The sequence below is a fragment of the Gasterosteus aculeatus genome, chromosome X, assembly GCF_964276395.1.
Source record: "Gasterosteus aculeatus chromosome X, fGasAcu3.hap1.1, whole genome shotgun sequence".
Classification (NCBI taxonomy): Eukaryota; Metazoa; Chordata; class Actinopteri; order Perciformes; family Gasterosteidae; genus Gasterosteus; species Gasterosteus aculeatus.
Genome location: NC_135698.1, coordinates 1,001,364 through 1,023,949, shown reverse-complemented (window position 1 = coordinate 1,023,949; position 22,586 = coordinate 1,001,364). Strand labels below are relative to the sequence as shown.

Genomic DNA, 22,586 nt, shown 5'->3' with positions numbered 1-22,586 from the left:
CAGCGCGCCGCGCGTCAATGCGCGCACGAGCCTGATCACATCTGCTCCCCTCTCCTGTCCCCCCCGTCTGTCCTGGGCCGACGTGCTCGCAGTCCAGACTCCCTGCAGCGACAACAACGGAGGCTGCAGTCACCTGTGCCTGCTGTCCCCGGTCCAGCCCTTCTACAGCTGCGCCTGTCCCACTGGAGTCCAGCTGAAACCAGACGGGAGGACATGCAAACCAGGTATGACCTCGGGGAGGAGGCCGAGCACTCTGTGGGTCAGGGAAGAGGTCCGGGTACGAGGCGCCGGCGGCCTCTGACTGCCTTCACCGAACGACCCTTTCGATAATGGACGACCCAATGTTGTCAGTACGAAGTGAAAAACATTAAGTGAACAGGTGGAAATTCCATGTGCGTGCAGGATGCGTGCACCCCGCATGTCGCCGCGGTCGGCGTAACGTGGCGGGACACCTGACGGGCCGCCATCTTAATTCCCACGGTGGCGAAACAATAGAGCCTTCTTCTGCACCGCCGTGTCCGAGCGCGTCTGTGAACACGTTCAGTTTGAACGAGGCACGCCAACCAATCGCTTAGCCACTGCTGACAACAAAAAAATACAATGCTCTATTGTGTCAGCCTGTAGTCCGTGTGTGTGTGTGTGTGCTTCTAATTTGTTTTGCTTGGCTGGTTAAATTGAAGCCGTTTGTTATTATGCTGGCAGCAGAGTGTGTGTGTGTGTGTGTGTGTGTGTGTGTGTGTGTGTGTCAGAGGTCGTGTCTCAGAATGAAGTGGAGCGCGGAGAAGACCGGAGTCACAGACGCTTCCCTTCCCTTTTCACTCCTCCCCTCCGCTTGCCGAGCGGAGTGACGGCGAGCAGGAGAGCTCGTGTCCTCCGGGCTGGTGTCTGTGGCTTCGGTGGTCTGTAGGCCGTCATTATTGGTATTATTAGGCCGTACCGCTCCCGGACTGTAATCCAACGTTCTCTGGGCTTTAGGTGTGGATGGAAAGTAGCTCAGTTACTCCGCTGCAGTACTTAAAGGTGCTGCACGAACATACCAGCAGCCATCGGCTGTGCAAAGATAAAAGCTGCCCGCCCCGCGGTTTCCCCCTCACGTGAACACCGCCGCCGTAGTTCGCATTGGCAGCGGCTCGGCATCGTACGGTGACGGGGGGTCTACATCTGATCGGTTGCGTTTGATTGGTAGATCACTAAGTGGGAGGGCTTACAGAGGACTTTTCCACTGAACCTCTCACGTTGTTTTAGGCCCCAAAACGCCCAATTATCCTACATTTAACATAAATATAGAAGGAGATACGAGAGGAAAGTCCTCGTGAAATAGACCTTTGTTTTGTTTGGAAACGCGATTGTGTTTGGGCCCGAGTCCAGAGACCACATACTCAGACTTGGGTCTGCCGGGATGCGGCCTCGACATCTACACTTTAATGGCACGAGCTTTGGAAGAAGGAACAACTTGACGGGAGGAAAAAACGTCTGCTGTTCGTCAGGTTCACAACGCACTGACTGAACTGCAGAGGAGTCTTCCATGTGCCCCCAACAATCACCCTCCAGGCTCACGGCGGGACGCCGGACTAAATGGCCCACTGGCTATAAAGTAGTTGGAGGTGGAGGAGTATTTTAGAATATGAACACCTAAGGGAAGCATCTCCCTGATCTTCTCTGTGTATGAACAGCAGCAATGCACGGCAGCTGGTAGCTTCACCGTGGGTGTGTTTTGGGCTTGCGATGACCTCCAGTGCTACTGAGGGTGCACGGGCGTTAGTGGGGGGTTCACCGGTCACCCGGTAACAACCCCCCGTTAGACACAATGTGCGTTGGTTGGCTTTTCGTCAAACGTTCATGCCTCTTACCTATTTGCGTCGGACCATTTAGAGCACGCGGCATGGTCCTGTTGGGTCTGAGCGGTCCATCTTCCCGGGAATCCTGCTGCTGACCGGCCCCCACCTAGACCACTCTGATCCAACACCCTGTTATGTCTGGGGAGCTGTTGAGGTTTTGCACAGGATTATCCATCGCTCCCTGACCCTGAGAGGCAATTGCACAAGACCACCTTCGCTGAGGTGGCGTCATGGAGCTGTTGACTCATCTGCATGCGTGGGCTGTAGTGTGTGTGGTGGTTCCAGTACATCGAATGCACACAAGTGCATTTTTAATGTTCCACCGAAGGTCATTTCAGCTGTTGGCTGTTGACAGCGACACAATGAGAACATTTTACAGGCCGGGATTTGCCAAGTAATGTCATCGCCGTCATTTGGGCTGATGAAAGGAACTAAAAGTCTGGATATCTCTGCGTCTGCAGACCGTTATCTTTCGACTCTATGGACATACAAGCCGTGCTCCGTGTTCGGGAATCCATCCTTTGCACTGCACGAAGTATACGCGATACAGACAGTGTGGTAGCTTATCGTTACTATTAAGGGTTCATTTGAACAGACCAGGGCGGGCGATTGTTGGACCAGCGGAACAAGAAGGTGTTTGATGAAGTTACCGTGGTCGGACCGGAGCTCGGGGCCTTTGAGGAGAGCGTAATAGTTGGTTTTGTGTGTTTTGTACATTAACGAGTCAGATGGTTGTGGTCCACTTGGTTTTGGGCTTTAGTTCTTTGCAGTTTTTAGCATTTATTAACAAAAGGTTTGTGTTTTTGTAGGAGCGGAGCAGGTTTTGCTGCTGGCTCGGCGGACTGACCTGAGGAGAATCTCATTGGACCTGCCAGACTTCACCGACATAGTCCTGCAGGTAAACACACACACACACACACACACAGGTAACGGTCCTGTCTCCTGGTGCTGCGCTCCATTGTCGCTCTGCTCATGCAGGTTGATGACATTCGCCATGCCATAGCCATAGACTACGACCCGGTGGAGGGTTACGTCTATTGGACGGACGATGAGGTCCGGGCCATCCGGCGGTCGCACATCGACGGCAGCGATGCCGTGATGCTGGTTACCACGGAGATCAACCACCCGGATGGCATAGCGGTGGACTGGGTGGCCAGAAACCTGTATTGGACCGACACCGGCACTGACCGGATTGAGGTGGATCTTTACATCACGGTTCTTCTACTAACCGCTCTAACACACGTGTCTTAATACTTTAATACTTTAATACTTACTGATTCATGCTGTGCAGTTTAAAACTGAATGATTATGTGAAGTTGCGACAAGATTTTCTTTATTAGTCGTAAAACAAGTTCAAATGTCTGGCAGAAAGTGTTGAAATTTCCCCAAATAGATTGAAAAGCGCAGTTTGATCAAATTCAGATAAATCTCTGGACCCTATTAAATAATTGGGGAAATAACGACACTCGAGCGGATCTGAAGTGACAGGTTTGATGGTTATTACAATATCGAGCTGCAAATATGTTGTATTTTAATATTGAATTACGCGGTTTTCCAGGTCACCAGGCTGAACGGAACCTCTCGGAAGATTTTGATATCGGATAACCTGGACGAACCCAGAGCCATCGTCCTGGACCCCGTCAATGGGTAGGCCTTAGCGCGTGTGTGCACGTGTTCGTGATGTCAAAGGGGGCAAATCATTGTGCAAATTCTCACCAACCAAATGCTAATGAATACATTTGGACGAGACTTTAGTTTGGACCTCCGTTGGGCGTGCACAGCATGTGTGCACGATCCCCAGCATTTCTCTCATGCATGAGAATCTTCCCCAACTGAACTACATCAACTGAAACATCCGAACTGCTTTGCAGAGGTTTAAGATGTACGATTGGATGTCTGGACGTAGGTTCCATCTGGTCTCATCCACTCTTTCAGCTACATGTACTGGACCGACTGGGGCAGGCACCCCAAGATCGAGCGGGCCCACCTGGACGGAACGGAGCGGCTGGTTCTGATCAACAGCTCCTTGGGCTGGCCCAACGGGCTGGCCATCGACTACGCCGCCGGGAAGCTCTACTGGGGGGACGCCAAGACCGACAAAATCGAGGTACGTCCGCCGGGCCGTGTGCAGCGGCTCCTTGATAGACCAGGGGGAGGGGAGTGGGAGGAGGGGGGGGAGTGACAGCCGGTAGAAATCAGACGGGGCCCGGGGAGAAATTGGATGTGTGTGTGCGAGCATGTGATATTTACTGGTGACCCAGTGGAATGTGGAGTTACGCAATAGCTGGAAACCCTTGTGCAGCATTGTGTAAGCATTGTGCTGGCCCGTTGTGATCCCGCCCGTCAGGCCGGTCTAGCCGGGCTGGTTCCTCGTTTGGCCTGTGCCATTAACATTCAAATGGGTAGTTTATGGACCAGAGTGTCTTGGTTTTGGACGGAGGGGAACATGGTCACCCGAGACTTTACACCATCGGCAGCCCCGGAGGAGGAGGAGGAAATGTGTGTGTGGGGGTTGGGGGGGCTTCTGGCGGCCCTGCCCCCCTCTTCCTGACCTCTCCGGCTCCTTTTGAGCAGGTGTCCTCCGTTCTTTCCTCCGCAAACCCGTCCCTGGCTTTGGACGCTGCGGTAACCGTGTGTCCCTCTCTCTGCTCGTCTTCTTCCTCCGAGCGAGCGTCCCGATCGCCGTTCCAATTCCATCTGCTCGGCGTCTGCCTGCGCGATGTGCGTCTCTGATTAGCGCCCGTGCGGCGTTGTTGTTGTCGCCGCCGCCGCCGCTTGGCGGTTGCCGTGGCGCCCGCAGAGTGGAGCAAGTTTCACATATTTTCACGGCGGCGGAGAGGAGGAACGCTGGTGCAAAACAGTCAATGCGTGAGCTTTCTGGCTGAATGCTCACCAATTGAAAAGCCCCCCCTCCCCCGTGTCAGGGTGAAAGGACCCACCTCAAAGCCCCCCCACCCTCCCTCCCCCCCCTCCCTGGTGCAGACTGGTTTTCATCCCTTTGAAAGGGAATTGCCGGGTGTGAAGACATTACCATCCCTCTATCTGTGTGTAGTCTTTTCCACTGCACCTTCAAGCCGTCAAATGAGACGCTGAGAGGTGAATAATGACCCACGGACCCCCGACGGCTCCCAAAGATGTTTAAGCGACTGTCCACTCCCTGCTTTGCTTTCTGTTTTATTGATTATTGATGAGTTGATTGAGGGACAAAGACAATCCGTTTGTTGTTGTTTTCTTGGTCTTGCGGCGTCACCTGACTCACGTGGTGTTACTGTTTAAAATGGCGAAGCAGCCGTCTGAAAGAAAGAAGAGAGAGAACGATGAAGGACTGAGCCAAGACTTTGTCCAAGAAGCGGAGGAATGCTCGCCCGTCCGCCCGCCCTCCCTCTCTCTCTCTCTCCATCTTTGTTTTCATGTCTTTTTAAAGAAATCTGACTCCCCTCTGGAACCTCCCACCCCTCCCCCTCCTCTGTGGAAAAACCCAACCCTCTGAAGCTCCCGCACCCCCCCGCCAACCCTCAAAGAGGAGTGTGTGGGTGCGTGAATGCGTTGGCCTCTTTGACTGATGTGTTGCTTTTGCCAAACACACACACACACGCACAAAAACGGCTGCTTTGTTGTGATTATGCAGATTGCCTGTGTGTAACCATTCAGTCACCCTGCTGAGCCATATGGTAACGTCCTGTGTGTGTGTGTGTGTGTGTGTGTGTGTGTGTGTGTGTGTGTGTGTGTGTGTGTGTGTGTGTGTGTGTGTGTGAGTGAGTGAGTGAGTATGTGTGAGTGAGTGAGTGAGTGAGTGAGTGAGTGTGTGTGTGAGTGAGTGAGTGAGTGAGTGAGTATGTGTGAGTGAGTGAGTGAGTGAGTATGTGTGAGTGAGTGAGTGAGTATGTGTGTGTGAGTGAGTGAGTATGTGTGTGTGAGTGAGTGAGTATGTGTGAGTGAGTGAGTGTGAGTGAGTGAGTGTGAGTATGTGTATGTGAGTGAGTGAGTGAGTATGTGTGAGTGAGTGAGTATGTGTGACTGAGTATGTGTGAGTGAGTGAGTATGTGTGAGTGAGTATGTGTGTGTGAGTGAGTATGTGTGAGTGAGTGAGTATGTGTGAGTGAGTATGTGTGTGTGAGTGAGTATGTGTGAGTGAGTGTGAGTGAGTGAGTGTGAGTGAGTGAGTGAGTATGTGTGAGTGAGTGAGTATGTGTGAGTGAGTGAGTGTGACTGAGTATGTGTGAGTGAGTGAGTGAGTGAGTGTGAGTATGTGTGTGAGTGAGTGAGTGACTATGTGTGAGTGAGTATGTGTGAGTGAGTATGTGTGTGTGAGTGAGTGAGTGTGAGTATGTGTGTGTGAGTGAGTGAGTATGTGTGAGTGAGTGAGTGAGTATGTGTGAGTGAGTGAGTATGTGTGTGTGAGTGAGTATGTGTGAGTGAGTGTGAGTGAGTGAGTGAGTGTGAGTGAGTGAGTGTGAGTATGTGTGTGTGAGTGAGTATGTGTGAGTGAGTATGTGTGTGAGTGAGTGAGTGACTATGTGTGAGTGAGTATGTGTGAGTGAGTATGTGTGTGTGAGTGAGTGAGTGAGTGAGTGTGAGTATGTGTGTGTGAGTGAGTGAGTATGTGTGAGTGAGTGAGTGAGTATGTGTGAGTGAGTGAGTGAGTATGTGTGAGTGAGTGAGTATGTGTGTGTGAGTGAGTATGTGTGAGTGAGTGTGAGTGAGTGAGTGTGAGTATGTGTGTGTGAGTGAGTGAGTATGTGTGAGTGAGTGAGTGAGTATGTGTGAGTGAGTGAGTATGTGTGTGTGAGTGAGTATGTGTGAGTGAGTGTGAGTGAGTGAGTGTGAGTATGTGTGTGTGAGTGAGTGAGTATGTGTGAGTGAGTGAGTGAGTATGTGTGAGTGAGTGAGTGAGTGTGAGTATGTGTGTGAGTGAGTGAGTGACTATGTGTGAGTGAGTATGTGTGAGTGAGTATGTGTGTGTGAGTGAGTGAGTGAGTGAGTGTGAGTATGTGTGTGTGAGTGAGTGAGTATGTGTGAGTGAGTGAGTGAGTATGTGTGAGTGAGTGAGTGAGTATGTGTGAGTGAGTGAGTATGTGTGTGTGAGTGAGTATGTGTGAGTGAGTGTGAGTGAGTGAGTGTGAGTATGTGTGTGTGAGTGAGTGAGTATGTGTGAGTGAGTGAGTATGTGTGAGTGAGTGAGTGAGTATGTGTGAGTGAGTGAGTGAGTATGTGTGAGTGAGTGAGTATGTGTGAGTGAGTATGTGTGAGTGAGTGAGTGAGTATGTGTGAGTGAGTGAGTATGTGTGAGTGAGTGAGTGAGTATGTGTGAGTGAGTGAGTGAGTATGTGTGAGTGAGTGAGTATGTGTGAGTGAGTATGTGTGAGTGAGTGAGTATGTGTGTGTGAGTCAGTGAGTGAGTGTGTGTGAGTGAGTGTGTGTGTGAGTGAGTGTGAGTATGTGTGTGTGAGTCAGTGAGTGAGTATGTGTGAGTGAGTGAGTATGTGTGAGTGAGTGAGTGTAAGTAGGTGAGTGTGTGAGTGTGTGTGTGTGTCTGTGTGTCTGTGTGAGTGTGTGTGTCTGTGTGTGTGTGTGTGTGCTGGGATTCCCCCTGCTTAAGGCACCTTGACACAACTGCTCGTCTTGTGTCTTGTTTGTGTAACAGTGACATCTACTCGTTGTCTAAGTATCGTTTTGCGGCACTTGTTCTTTATCGTGTGCTTCCATTCAATGGGATTTTTGATTGAATCAACCCTGTTTGAAAGGGTCATTTTGTACTCTTTGCTCTTTTTAAGAGTTAAATGCACATCCACAAAAACGTTTTCATTATTAGCACATTATTACATTTTTCCATTCATGATATTTGGAAAGAAGGACTTTCCTTTAAAGACAGCAGCGATATGACGCTCCGACGTAACAACAGTCCGGCATTGCAAATACCAAACAGTGGTCCAACAAATAATGAAAGACCAATCTCCTCCTACCAGCAGAAAAACATTCAAGAACTTAAAGGAACATTCAAAGAATCAAATGTCCTTCAGCAATAATACCAAGAAGAAGCAGCTTGAAGCTCTGCTTATTTTTCAGTAACAAGAAAACATTGTGAGAGACCACACACAGATCCAATCGGCCTGCGCGTCAGCGGCAGGCGAAGACCTTCACTCAGAGCAGCTGAGGCCCAGATAGGAGACCAAACATGAAGCAGCTTCGTGAGGACGAAGCACAGGCCGTGGAACTTAAAGTCCAGGACCATCTGAAACCTGCCACCAGTGTGCTTGTGTGGCTGGCGAGCGGCGCGTAGCTGATGGGATCAGCTGGAGACGTGCCGGTGGACGCCGGCCTGCGACTGGCCCGGCTGCTTTGTCCTCTGCGAACGGCCGTGAAAGACGATTTGAGGCGTCTCTTTAAAACACTGACAGCGGCAGTAATCGAGCGGACACACACACACACACACACACACTCCCTGACAGCCACAAACAGACTAAGTTGTCTGTTCAATGGTCTGACTGGAGCTGCTGGGTGGATATAATAATTTAAACCAGCGCTGCTTATGATATAGTTCTATTTGTAGCTGTTGGATATATGACATTAGCTTATATCATTATCATTATTATTATTACAGGTCATTTAGCTGACCTGCATTGCATTATTATCCCATGGCTTTTCCTTTTTTGTCCGGGGAGCAATTAGGGGTCAGTTGTCTTGCTCGGGGACACTTCGACATGGGGCAGCCGGGACTCAAACGCCGACCCATAACATGTTGCATTATTGCAATTCCTTCCAAGTTGCAGCTTGTTGTGGTTGTTTGTTGCCTTGAATCGCTTTCTGAATCAAAGTCGCTTTGTCTCCTTATTCTTACTTATTGTCTTAAACCAAAACTTCTTTTTGCCATCGTATTTTATTTTGAAAATGTCCCTCGCTGGTCTCCACAGTGACAGTAGCTGCATGTCTCATCTCCCGAACACCACCATGATTTATCCTGGAGTGACCGACGGCAACTCGCATTCTGAGCTGGGATGCAGGACGGGGACGCCTTGGAATCATCAGCATTTAAATGTTAGATTGAGTTTAAGTGGAACCGGCGGAGGCCGTCCTGGTCGGCTGCCGTCCTGGTCGGGGGCCGTCCTGGTCGGCTGCCGCCCTGGTCGGCTGCCCGTCCTGGTCGGGGGGCCGTCCTGGTCGGCTGCCGCCCTGGTCGGCTGCCGTCCTGGTCGGCTGCCGTCCTGGTCGGCTGCCGTCCTGGTCGGCTGCCGTCCTAGTCGGCTGCCGTCCTGGTCGGCTGCCGCCCTGGTCGGCTGCCGTCCTGGTCGGCTGCCGTCCTGGTCGGGGGGCAGTCCTAGTCGGCTGCCGCCCTGGTCGGCTGCCGTCCTGGTCGGGTGCCGTCCTGGTCGGGGGGCAGTCCTAGTCGGCTGCCGTCCTGGTCGGGGGGCAGTCCTAGTCGGCTGCCGCCCTGGTTGGCTGCCGTCCTGGTCGGGGGGCAGTCCTAGTCGGCTGCCGCCCTGGTCGGCTGCCGTCCTGGTCGGCTGCCGCCCTGGTCGGCTGCGGTTGGTTCCTGGGTGTCCCGAGCGCGTCGCGCGTCACACCTCGGTCACGCTCCGGTTGCACATTCCTGAGACATTCCTCCGTTATTAAACACCCGCACTCTCTCTGTCTGCTTGTGTAGGAACCGGAGAGCGGCACTGTGCGCCGCCAACGTGTGTGTTCTCACCGCCGCGTTTCGGTTACTGATACGCCACAAGTTCGGTTCCTTTTTTCGTCAACTGAAGGGTTTCCATTGGCCCTGTTGATGATATTTCAATATTTTGAGGGAGCACATTTCCAGCAGCTAGATGGAACACAAACGTCACATCTGAAGTCACCAAAGCTGCCGCCGTGTTTACAGGACCTTTTTTCATAACGCATACAAAACATTCCACAAATGTTTATTGCTGGAATACTGGCAATGAATCTAATAGTTGACTGGAAATGAATGTGCAACAATTGTAGTATCTGGCTGGAGAGACGGATAGCTAATGTATGAAGGACGGACGCATGGATGGACCAACGGGTGGACATTCAGATGGTTGGCTGGTTTGTCATTAGGTCGTTCACACATTAGATATCCACACTAACACGGCACACGTGAAGAATAGGTTAGATTACACTTTGAATATATCAGACACAATGAAATATTTAGGAACCAGTCAAAAGTTTGAATTCTTTTTCTCTTTCAATTCAATGAAAAGGTGATTTTATTTTCTTTCCCTATTTTACCACATTGTAATGACTCAACAAATCCAAAGCGTAGTTGAGGATAAAGAAATGCAATCCTGCACCAGTGAGCCTCTCAGAAGCTGCTTGTTGTGCTTTATCACTGCTGAAGTCAGCTGAGGATGGAGGTACTGGAGATCCTGGAGATCCTGTAGATAATGGAGATCCTGTAGATAATGGAGATACTGGAGATAATGGAGGTACTGGAGATAATGGAGGTACTGGAGATAATGGAGATAATGGAGATACTGGAGATAATGGAGATACTGGACATAATGGAGATAATGGAGGTACTGGAGATAATGGAGGTACTGGAGATAATGGAGATACTGTAGGTAATGGAGATAATGAAGATACTGTAGATAATGGACGTACTGGAGATACTGGACATAATGGAGATACTGGAGATAATGGAGATACTGGACATAATGGAGATGCTGGAGATAATGGAGATACTGGAGATAATGGAGGTACTGGAGATAATGGAGATACTGGAGATAATGAAGATACTGGACATAATGGAGATACTGGAGATAATGAAGATACTGTAGATAATGGACGTACTGGAGATAATGGACGTACTGGAGATAATGGAGATACTGGAGATAATGGAGATACTGGACATAATGGAGATACTGGAGATACTGGACATAATGGAGATGCTGGAGATAATGAAGATACTGTAGATAATGGACGTACTGGAGATACTGGACATACTGGAGGTACTGGATATAATGGAGATACTGGACATAATGGAGATACTGGAGATAATGGAGATAATGGAGGTACTGGAGATAATGGAGATACTGGAGAACGAGCTGAGCTTAGCATACGGATGCACAGTGAGCAGTCCGAGATGTCGAGTCCTCTGCGAGGCCTCCAGGGGTTTCCTGTGATGAAACCCTGTCCGGCGTCCTGCGGGACTCCATTCATCCCCCGTGTTTCATCATGTCCATCAGAGGACAGCGTATGTGAACTGTCCCGCGACGGCCCTGACTTCTCCCTGCGTGTCCGATGTGGCCTTTGTTACTTTTCTCTTCTAATTTTCCTTGTCCCGTTTTTGTCTTCTTTTTGGCCCCGTGTCCAACAAGAAATGAGACCTTCTCACACCCAAAATGGGCAAAAGACTGTGGGGGGAGAACGACCCCGAAAGAAATAAAAAAATCACACTCCCAGTGCATAATTCTTCCTGAAAAACTGCCAGCGCAGAGAAAGAGGCGAGCGAAGGCAGAGAAAGGGCGTCTCTGGCGTCTTTTCACCGGGACGGCCATGTCTAATTGCGTCAGTGATAAATGAATGGGTTTTTTGTGGAGGGGTCAGGAACCTCCCTCGGATCAGAGGCCCATCGCCAGTGAATGGTTTATTTTGATTTTCTCTCCCGTGTCCGCCGGCCCCCATCCCCTCAATGGATATTTAAATGGGCATTCAGTCGACGAATAGCTGCGAACGCCATTCTGCCCGTTTCACAGCCAGAGAGCAGAGTTCATACCTGCTGATGAAGCCATCTGATGGCTGGCGAACACGTCTCTGAGCTGCGCTGGGCCTCCTTTGAAGCACACGCCTCGTGTGTGTGTGCGTGTGTGTTTGTGTGTGTGTCTCGACAAAGAACGTTGTTTATGTAGCGTTACCGAAGATTCCAATACCTGGACTCAAGTATTGATCTCTTGGCACCTCACGATTCCATTCGATTCCGATTCAGAGGTCAACGATTCGATTCTAAACCGATTATCGATTCTAAACTGATAAAGCGATTATCGATGCATCTCGATTTTATAAATTTTCTCAAATCTGAGTTTGCTACTCAGAGGTTGCGAATCACTTCCTACTTCATTTGATAATTAAAGAAAATCAACAGATGAATTACCTTCTCTAATTTTTTATAAGAGAAAAAATTATTTGTCACAAATAATATATATGATATGATATATATGATATGATATAAATATGATTTTCTATCAACAATGAAAGAACCAACGCAGCTTGCATTTCAACACAAGAAGTAGCCCATGTAAAAAAAATATTAAACAGATTCATTTTTCTTTTAATGGAAGAAAAAGCTGCTCTTAGTCTCAGACCGTCCGTATTTGTAAAATACCGGAAAAAAGTCAAAATCTGTGAATATCTTGCCAACTTAGATCTGCGCAGGCTCCTCCGTAGTTCGGTAACGTTATTAGATATTCAGATTCAGACTGACGGGCCGGTCTGCGAGCTGGACGCATTGCTCTTAATGTGCCGGTAATGATGGTAAATGATGCTTGTAGCTGGTTGTCATCTACGGTCCACTACGGTTACCGAAGGGGGGCGTTTGTTTTTTGACAACGTTTGATCTCATAATTTCGCTTCTATAGTTGTGTGGACGCATCACTCCAGCCAATCCAAAGACGGGGTTTCTAACCAATCAGGTGTAGAGACCATGGTGACTGGCTCCGCCCCCTTACTGTCAGAAAGAACAACAGCGAACTCCTTCGAGCGCGAGCAGAGACTAACCTCGCGAGCGAGGAAGTTCACGCTCCGCGAGCGAGCAAATATCTCGCTATCTCGGACTTTTTAAAAAAAAATTTAAATTCCGATTATTAACTTTTTTGAATCGAGACCGAATCTAGAGAGAATCGAGATAAATAAAAAAAAAAAGATTTTTCTCCCCCACCCCTAGTTGGCACACAGGACCACATCGTCTGCATACAGCGACGAGTCCTCTGAAGCCCCCCGGCCGCTACTAGACGTCACGGGGGGCACAGAGCTCTTCTGCACGGGGACGACCACAGCAACAAACACAAACACCAGGGCGGCTGTGGCCACGCTGTCGTTCCCTGACACTGGAAGAGAGGAGCCGGTTCGCCTTTCAACGTCTAAACGTTTAAGCGTCTCGCAAGCCGTCCGGCAGAATTCCTTCACCCCCCCCCCCGTGTTTTTGTGAAATCTCTGGCATGGCACGCTGAAGAATTTCAGGCAGCGCGTGGCAGAGACACACACACACACACACGCGCACACGCTGGCGGCAGATGACCGTAGCGCGTCTAAAATAAAGGCGCGCGTCTATTTCAGTCGACGGCGGTCCAGTAATAGCGCGGCGGCGGGGAGGAGGGCTGGACACCGGGTCTAATTGCAGCCTTGTCAATTGCAGCTCTCACTTTCGGCCCGCAGACACACACACAGACGCACACACACACACACACACACACACACACACACAGCGGGGGGTTTGCTGGCTGTATCAGTTTTCAAGGGCCTAGTAATAGATGCCTTGTGACTGATATGCACACACACACACACACACACAAATAAACATACACAGAACAGAGTCGGGCGGTGAGGAATTGTGGGTTTTGCATGTGTGTGCGTGTGCGTGTGCGTGTAATCAGCATCAACATTTCTGGTGGACAAAATGTTGTCTCCCATCTGCTCGCGGCCGTAGTTTCCATTCACCCCCTTTTTCCTTTGTGTGTTTCTGAAATATTGGAGAAAATTGGATGAAACAAAAAAGAAAGTGTTTTTGAATTTGATTTGAAGAAAACGTTGCTGCGTGAATTCTGAAGCAGCAAACCTGCAACTGCTGCGATCAGCTGATCCTGTCGTGGATATTTATTTAGCATCGTGGCCGCTCCGAGCCGACACAGAAGAACAATGGAAACCAGTTGCTGAAGATCCTGGAACTTACTTTTAAGGCTGCTTTTAAGGTTCTAACGAGGAACCTCCCCTCTATGTTGGACCTGGCGCTCCGTGGGGACACAGAGACGTTCACGAGTCCCTTTAGGACACCTGTTGTTTGACAGCAGCAGTCCTGCCTGGTCCTGATCCTCCCAGCGGAACCTCCGTCCTCAGACGGGAGGACCTCTGCTCGTGGTCGGAGGAGGAGACGTGGACCCGGCGTCTCCTGGAGTCTGACCCGATGGAGGTTCTGGTGAACCAGCCCCGGTTCCAGGAGAATCCAAGCCTGTCGCGTTTGAATGTCTAGCGACGGGTGACCTTCTCTCTGGGGGTCTCGTCTACGGATCATATCAGTACGACATTTTCCTAAGCAGTTAGAAGCCCCTCATTGTCACTTGAGGAGTTCTCCTCGCCGCGCCAGCATTTTCCTGGGACCAACCAAGCAAAAATCCACGTGACGACTTTGATTTGCTTTCTGTTTGGCAGATTTTTGCTGTTTCTTTTAACGTCTTAAAGTTGTTTTCCTCGTGTGGCGGCGTCGTGCTCATCCACACGGAAGCTCTGATGCAGACAAATGACTGCGTTCATCTCAAAGGGGTTTCTGCAAAAAAAAAAAAATCACCTTTCCGCTGGCGTTTCCGTTATTTTGTCCTGCTCCGTGGATGTCCTTTCCTCCCTACATCCTGTCTCCTCCGTCTCTCCTCTTCATAAGTCATAAGTGCTCCTCTGAAGGGAAACATCAGCTGCAGAAGACAACCCAACGACAGACAAGTGGAAGCGTTTCACTTTTCCACCTTTGTCTCTTTCTCCTGCAGTCGCACAATTGAACTGCGATATTGTCTAACGACTTTGATGTGCTGCACAAGCACTCCAGCTCTAAACGTGCCCCCCCCCCTCCCCCCCGCCGCCTCAGGTGATCGACGTGGACGGCGGCAACAGGCAGACTCTGCTGGAGGACAAGCTGCCCCACATCTTCGGCTTCACCCTGCTGGGGGACCACATCTACTGGACGGACTGGCAGAGGCGGAGCATCGAGAGGGTCCACAAGGCCACGGCCGTGCGGGAGATCATCATCGACCAGCTGCCGGATCTGATGGGGCTGAAGGCCACCAGAGTGACCGAGACGCACGGTAAGGAGCCGCACCACCACCACCCCCCCCACCAAAACAAACAAACGCACCGTGTTTCTGAAACGGACGCCGACCCGCTCGCAGGGACCAACGGCTGCGCTGGAGACAACGGCGGGTGCAGCCACCTGTGCTTCTGGTGTCGGCAGGCGGTGAGCTGCGCCTGCCCCATGGGGATGGAGCTCCTGTCAGACCTGCAGACCTGCGTGGTGCCCGAGGCCTTCCTGCTCTTCACCAACAGGTGGGAGAGACGCCGCCGCTACTGTTTATGTCAGCAGCCCCCAGGATACTCAACAATATACATATATGTACACATATGCATGATATGTATTGTATATATATACTCAGCAATGCACATGAACTCTTGTGTAGACGCAGACGGACTGACGCTCCGTTGTCCTATCACAGATAACTCAGCGAAACGAGTCAACAGTGCGAAGGACGTCGATTTATTTTATTTATTCTTTTGTGTCCCATGACTCTTCATCGCGCCCGTTTCAACCTTTTCGCGACCCCCCGAGCGGCCATAAATCCGCGTCGGCAGCGCACGGATGGACGGTCCTAACTGGCATTTAACGTGTCCGACGCTTTGTCTCTGCCTCAGGGACAACATCAGGAGTATCTCTCTGGGGACCAACAGCAACGACGTCCCCATCCCTCTGAACGGAGTCAAAGAGGCCTCCGCTCTGGACTTTGACGTCTCTGAAAGGAGGATTTACTGGACGGACATACAGGCCAAAGTGGGTGGAGGAATTTAGGTTAAACACAACGGGGCTATTCAGAAGAAGTCTTCAGACTTCTTAAGTTTGTTCAAGATTTAAAGTGGTGCTTTTGTGATTAAAGTGTTAAAGACCCGATGCGCTTTCAACACTGAATAATCACCTGAATATCCGTATTGTTGTGTCTTCGTTAGCGTAGCGGGAGGCGCTTATATCTACGTCATGGACATTAAGCACTCTCGGATGCTTCATTTTCTTCTACTGACCCCTGACCCCTGACCCCTCCCCCCTCCTCCCCTCAGACAATCAGCAGGGCGTACATGAACGGCAGCTCGGTAGAACACGTCATAGAGTTCGGGCTGGACTACCCAGAAGGCATGGCGGTGGACTGGATGGGACGCAACATCTACTGGGCCGACACGGGCACCAACCGCATCGAGGTGGCCCGGCTGGACGGCCAGTACCGGCAGGTCCTGGTCTGCAAGGACCTGGACAACCCGCGCTCGCTGGACAACCCGCGCTCGCTGGCGCTGGACCCGGCCAACGGGTAAGACGGAGAACTGCCACTTTTACCGGCCACGTTGTGCGGAGACAAGTTGTCTCCGTTCACAGATGTTGAAAAAAAAACACCCCGGCGCTCCGCACGGGGATCCGGCCGGGTGTGACGGCGGGAGCCGCCGCCCCCCCCCCCCCCTTTTCACGCCTCTTTGTTCCATTTTGTCTCGGCAGCTACATGTACTGGACAGAGTGGGGGGGTCGGCCTCGGATAGCCAGAGCCTACATGGACGGCAGCACCGTCACCACGCTGGTGGACAAGGTGGGCCGGGCCAACGGGCTGACCATCGACTACCTGGACCATCGGCTGTACTGGACGGACCTGGACACGTGCATGATCGAAAGCACCAACATGCAAGGTGGGGGGGGGGGACACACAGCGGGCCGCGCGAACCGACGCTCAGCCGTTTCTCACCCGTTTTGGTGCGGTGACATGGGCTTGACCTGGCCGCGGGAAGTGGGCGTGGCTTACGGACGCTTTTTTAGCAGAATAAAGGGCTGCTGATTGAGGCGACGCGCTGAGCTTCCCTCTAGTGCCTCCGTCAGGCCGGCGCACGCCGCCTAATGGCGTCCCGGAGGGGTGACCGCGTTGTCGTGTCTGCCGCAGGCCTCCAGAGAGAGATCATAGTGGACGACCTCCCTCACCCCTTCGGCCTGACTCAGTACCGGGACTTCATCTACTGGACCGACTTCAACCTGCGCAGCATCGAGCGCGCGGACAAACGCAGCGGACTCAACCGCACGGTGGTGCTGCAGGTAACGGAGTGTGTCCGGGGGGGGGGGTGGCGGCGGGGGGGTCTCCTGGACGGCACCGTGACTCGACTGTGTCCTCAGGGCCAGCTGGAGCTGATGCTGGACATCCTGGTGTTCCACTCCTCCCGCCAGGAGGGGACCAACGAGTGCTCCCACAACAACGGCAACTGCGCCCACCTGTGCCTGGCCACGCCGGCCGGGGCGCAGTGCCGCTGCGCCTCCCACTACACGCTGAACCCCGACGGGCGGAACTGCAGCTGTAAGTACCGCCGCTTCACGGAACCTCCCCCGTCTCGTATGTTTCGCAACAGGCGTTTTGTGCAAACTTTTGAGCCTCCCTGCGTGAACAGCGGCGCTCTCTCCCTCCCTCCTCCCCCTCCCCTCCCCCCCCCCCCGCAGCTCCCTCCAGCTTCCTGCTCTTCAGCCAGAAGGCCAGCATCAGCCGCATGGTGCTGGGCGAGCAGAGCCCCGACATCATCCTGCCCATCCACGTCCTCCGGAACGTCCGGGCCGTCAGCTACGACCCGCTGGACCGGCTGGTCTACTGGCTGGACGGCCGGCAGAACATCCGCAGGGCCAAAGACAACGGAGCCATGGTAGGGAAACACACACGGGGACGCCGCGGCGTTTGTAGTGCTGATTTCTCCCCCCAACGAACCCGCGACGGCGTTTGGTAACTTTGGGAACGTTTGCGGTGAAAACCTCCGCTTGTCGTCGACCTCAGCCACCGACCACGAGGCACGAAAACAAATGTAGATCATGTGAATTCCACCTTTCTTCCTGTCTGAATCTGAGACGTTAGAGCGGCGACCTTTGACCTTGCGTTTCCCCCCCCCCCCCCCCCCTCCCAGTCGTCCATGATCGTGAGCAGCAGCGTTCAGCCGGTGGACAACCAGCTCCACGACCTGAGCCTCGACCCCTACAGCCGCCACATCTACTGGACCTGCGAGACAACCAACAGCATCAACGTGCAGCGGATGGACGGCGTCATGGTGGGCGTGGTCCTGAGGGACGACGCCGACAAGCCGCGGGCCATCGTGGTCAACGCTGAGAAAGGGTGCGCTCACTTTCATTACCTGCGCAAAGGGCCCTCGGCACGCGGTCAGCGACGTCCCGTACGAAAGTGTCTTTGTCCCCCCCCCCCCCCGCACAGGTACATGTACTTCACCACGGTGCAGGAGCGCTCGGCGAAGATCGAGGGAGCCAGTCTGGACGGGACGGAGAGGGAGTCCCTGTTCACCACCGGTCTGATCAGACCCGTCGCCCTGGCTCTGGACAACAAACTGGGGAAACTGTTCTGGGTCGACGCCGACCTCAAGCGCATCGAGAGCAGCGACCTGACGGGTGAGTCGACCGGCCCGAGGGGAGGAGACGTGAGCTTTAACGCGCCATGAACCCCCCGGACCCGGAGCGCGTCTCTGGTCTCGTCCGTCTCTCACGGTGGAAAAAGGAAACGAGCGAGAAGTTAGAAAAAAAAAACATGCTGGCGTTTGAGGAATGAAGAAGTAGCAGACATAACAGAACTATAGAATAAATACACACATGGCAAGAGACGACAAATGGCTGCGATGTTTAACGGGACACAAAGCAGTGACGACGTATGGAGGCCCTGTTCAGTGAGCATGTCGATGTTTGAACCAGTGGTTCCCACAGTGGGGGGGGGCAGTTTAATGTGGCCACAGCATCAATCAATCACCCGTTGCACACAGTCAGGGCACGCAACTCTTTGCAAAGTCATGTGCAGGGAATTATGCAGACTGCCAGATGCTTTTATATACATCTACTGGAGCACCTTTACCGCGGCGCATGTCTGTCAGCTCTTTGCTTACAGCGGCCGTGCACACAAACAGAACCTCCTGTGTTTGTTTACTTTGGCTCAATCAGCCATAAGAGTCTGTGAGGGAAAGATGTCACAGACAAGTTGGGCCTGACGCCTTAAACGTCAAAGCTTTTTCTCTGAGAAGAGCAAAAAGGAAGAAGTCCACATCGCGTTGGAGACACTTGATCACATGCCACGTAACAGAATCCGCGAGTGGTTGTTGCGTGAGGCCTTCGTCTCCACTATCGTTCAGAATGTTAATTTGCAAAAGCTAATCCAAAGAAACGTCATCTGAAAAAAAGTGACACACATTCAGACTGAAGCCGTTCATTCGCCTGATCTTGTGACGTCGTTCCTCCAGGAGCCAATCGCATCGTCCTGCAGGACTCCAACATCCTGCAGCCGACGGGGCTGACGGTGCTGGGAGATCACCTGTACTGGATCGACCGGCAACAGCAGATGATCGAGAGGGTGGACAAGCTGAGCGGAGACGGACGCACGCGCATACAGGGACGGATCTCCTACCTGACCTCCATCCACGCCGTGGAGGAGATGGACCCACAGGAGTTTGGTATGGAGCCACTGCACCACATCACCATTACAACAGGCTGCTTCAAGCAGGCTTCGTCGGGTGGTGTGATGGTTTAAGTCAGGCTTTGTCGGGTGGTGTGATGGTTTAAGCCAGGCTTCGTCGGGTGGTGTAATGGTTGAAGTCAGGCTTCATTGGGTGGTGTGATGGTTGAAGTCAGGCTTCGTTGGGTGGTGTAACGATTGAAGGCAGGCTTCGTTGGGTGGTGTAATGGTTGAAGTCAGACTTTGTTGGGTGGTGTAATGGTTGATGACATGCGTCGTTGGGTGGTGTGATGGTTGAAGTCAGGCTTCGTTGGGTGGTGTAATGGTTGAAGTCAGACTTTGTTGGGTGGTGTAATGGTTGATGACATGCATTGTTGGGTGGTGTAATGGTTGAAGTCAGGCTGCTGTGATGATTGAAGTCAGACTTTGTTGGGTGGTGTGATGGTTGAAGTCAGACTTTGTTGGGTGGTGTAATGGTTGAAGACAGCCTTCGTTGGGTGGTGTAATGGTTGAAGTCAGACTGGTGTGATGGTTGAAGACAGGCTTGGTTGGGTGGTGTAATGGTTGAAGTCAGGCTCCGTTGGGTGGTGTAATGGTTGAAGTCAGTCTTTGTTGGGTGGTGTAATGGTTGAAGACATGCTTCGTCGGGTGGTGTGATGGTTTAAGCCAGGCTTCGTCGGGTGGTGTGATGGTTGAAGTCAGGCTTCGTTGGGTGGTGTGATGGTTGAAGTCAGGCTTCGTTAGGTGGTGTGACGATTGAAGACAGGCTTCGTTGGGTGGTGTAATGGTTGAAGTCAGACGTTGTTGGGTGGTGTAATGGTTGATAACATGCGTCGTTGGGTGGTGTAATGGTTGAAGTCAGGCTGCTGTGATGATTGAAGTCAGACTTTGTTGGGTGGTGTGATGGTTGAAGTCAGACTTTGTTGGGTGGTGTAATGGTTGAAGTCAGACTGGTGTGATGGTTGAAATCAGGCTTCGTTGGGTGGTGTGATGATTGAAGGCAGGCTTCGTTGGGTGGTGTGATGATCAAAGTCAGGCTGCGTTGGGTGGTGTGATGATCGAAGTCAGGCTTCGTTGGGTGGTGTAATGTTTGAAGTCAGGCTTCGTTGGGTGGTGTAATGTTTGAAGTCAGGCTTCGTTGGGTGGTGTGATGATCAAAGTCAGGCTGCGTTGGGTGGTGTGATGATCGAAGTCAGACTTTGTTGGGTGGTGTGATGGTTGAAGTCAGGCTTCGTTGGGTGGTGTAATGGTTGAAGACAGGCTTCGTTGGGTGGTGTAATGATTTGTGTCCTCTCTCCAGCATCCAACCCGTGTTCCCGTGACAACGGCGGCTGCTCCCACATCTGCATCGCCAAAGGAGACGGGACCCCTCGCTGCTCTTGTCCCATGCACCTGGTGTTACTGCAAGACCTGCTGCACTGCGGAGGTGAGCAACGAAACCACGGCAACAAGATACCGTCGCTACAGGTTACCCCGCCACGCTGAACGCGCACCTCCTCCGCCCTCCCCCCCATCAGAGCCTCCCACCTGCTCCACGGAGCAGTTCACCTGCTCCACGGGGGAGATCGACTGCATCCCGATGGCCTGGCGCTGCGACGGCATCCCCGAGTGCGCCGACAGCAGCGACGAGGAGAACTGCCCCGTCTGCTCCGCCTACCAGTTCCAGTGTGACAAAGGCGGCTGCATCGATGCCCAGCGGCGCTGCAACGGCGAACCGGACTGCGCCGATCACTCTGATGAGCAGGACTGCGAAAGTGGGTTCACTTAAAGATGCTGCAGTACCGTCTCCTAACACGTCGCCGTACGGGACCTTGTCATTTGTGGTGAGAAATGAGCGTCTTGTGTCTTTGTGTCCTCCAGCGATCTGCCCCCCAAACCAGTTCCGCTGTGGCGACAACCAGTGCATCACCAAGAAACAGCAGTGCGACAACTACTCCGACTGTCCCGACGGATCGGACGAGCTCGCCTGTGGTAAAATCACTACGATGTCCCGTAAGCAAGTGGTGCAGTGCCCGTCCCCTGACTCCCGCCTCCGTTGCTCCCGCCCTCTTAGAGTACGTGTCTCCTCCCTCGGGCGGCGTCCCCAGCGCCGGCACCAACACCATCGGCCCCGTCATCGCCATCATACTGCTGGTGTTTGTGATCGGAGGCGCTTACTTTGTCTGCCAGCGCATGGTGTGTCGGCGCTACAAGGGCCCCGGTGGAACGTTTCCCCACGAGTACATCAGCGGGACGCCCCACGTGCCCCTCAACTTCATCGCCCCCAGCAGCTCGCAGCACGCCGCCTTCCAAGGTACGGTCACACGGGTGGAGGCATGAGATGAGAAGACGTGGAGGTAACACATCTGTCCCGGCGTACGGTAACAGCACAGTGCACGTTGCAGGTATCTCCTGTGGGAAGTCCATCATGAGCTCGGTCAGCCTGATGGGCAGCAGCAGCAGTGGAGCTCCTCTGTATGACAGGAACCATGTGACCGGCGCCTCGTCCAGCAGCTCCTCGTCTACCAAGGGAGCCTTCTACCCCCAGGTAACACACACACACACACACACACACACACACACACACACACACACTGCCTTGTCTCTTGTCTCTAACCACTTACCTTAATTGTGACCCCCACCTGACACCCCCCCCGTCCTATGTATGTCACCGAGTCTTAACCCTCAAACAGGCTTTAAAAAAAGGAAAAACAAATAAATACATAACTATGTTGGTTAAAAATGTACACACACTCACACACACAGTCAGATGACACAAGTCAATGTGTGTGTGTGTGTGTGTGTGTGTGTGTGTGTGTGTGTAGATCCTGAACCCGCCTCCGTCTCCGGCTACCGACCGCTCACTCTACAACGCAGAGATCTTCTACTCCTCCAACAGCCCGTCCACCACCAGATCATACAGGTAACACACACACACACACACACACACACACAGGTAACACATACACACAGGTAACACATACACACACACACAGGTAACACACACACGGGTAACACAAACACACCCGGGTAACACAAACACACACGGGTAACACAAACACACACAGGTAACACATACACACACACAGGTAACACACACACAGGTAACACATACACACACACACACACAGGTAACACACACACGGGTAACACAAACACACACGGGTAACACAAACACACACGGGTAACACAAACACACACAGGTAACACATACACACACAGGTAACACACACACAGGTAACACATACACACACACAGGTAACACACACACGGGTAACACAAACACACACAGGTAACACATACACAGGTAACACACACAGGTAACACACACACACAGGTAACGCAT

The 22,586-nt window shown here is 52.2% G+C and overlaps 1 protein-coding gene across 1 annotated transcript in view; it reads left to right on the top strand.

Annotated features, from left to right (window-relative positions):
- Positions 1-22,586, top strand: part of LOC120814247 (low-density lipoprotein receptor-related protein 5) — a 36,647-nt gene that overhangs the window by 10,547 nt on the left and 3,514 nt on the right. Inside the window, exons 7-28 of the mRNA XM_078081932.1 lie at positions 93-224; positions 2,648-2,736; positions 2,817-3,035; positions 3,397-3,485; positions 3,774-3,945; positions 14,629-14,845; positions 14,930-15,083; positions 15,447-15,582; positions 15,864-16,108; positions 16,291-16,475; positions 16,724-16,872; positions 16,951-17,128; positions 17,269-17,465; positions 17,721-17,926; positions 18,023-18,213; positions 19,050-19,259; positions 20,562-20,687; positions 20,779-21,015; positions 21,122-21,232; positions 21,315-21,554; positions 21,646-21,788; positions 22,066-22,163. Coding sequence (XP_077938058.1) covers positions 93-224; positions 2,648-2,736; positions 2,817-3,035; positions 3,397-3,485; positions 3,774-3,945; positions 14,629-14,845; positions 14,930-15,083; positions 15,447-15,582; positions 15,864-16,108; positions 16,291-16,475; positions 16,724-16,872; positions 16,951-17,128; positions 17,269-17,465; positions 17,721-17,926; positions 18,023-18,213; positions 19,050-19,259; positions 20,562-20,687; positions 20,779-21,015; positions 21,122-21,232; positions 21,315-21,554; positions 21,646-21,788; positions 22,066-22,163 — 3,724 coding nt within the window. The remainder of the gene's footprint in view (positions 1-92; positions 225-2,647; positions 2,737-2,816; positions 3,036-3,396; positions 3,486-3,773; positions 3,946-14,628; positions 14,846-14,929; positions 15,084-15,446; positions 15,583-15,863; positions 16,109-16,290; positions 16,476-16,723; positions 16,873-16,950; positions 17,129-17,268; positions 17,466-17,720; positions 17,927-18,022; positions 18,214-19,049; positions 19,260-20,561; positions 20,688-20,778; positions 21,016-21,121; positions 21,233-21,314; positions 21,555-21,645; positions 21,789-22,065; positions 22,164-22,586) is intronic.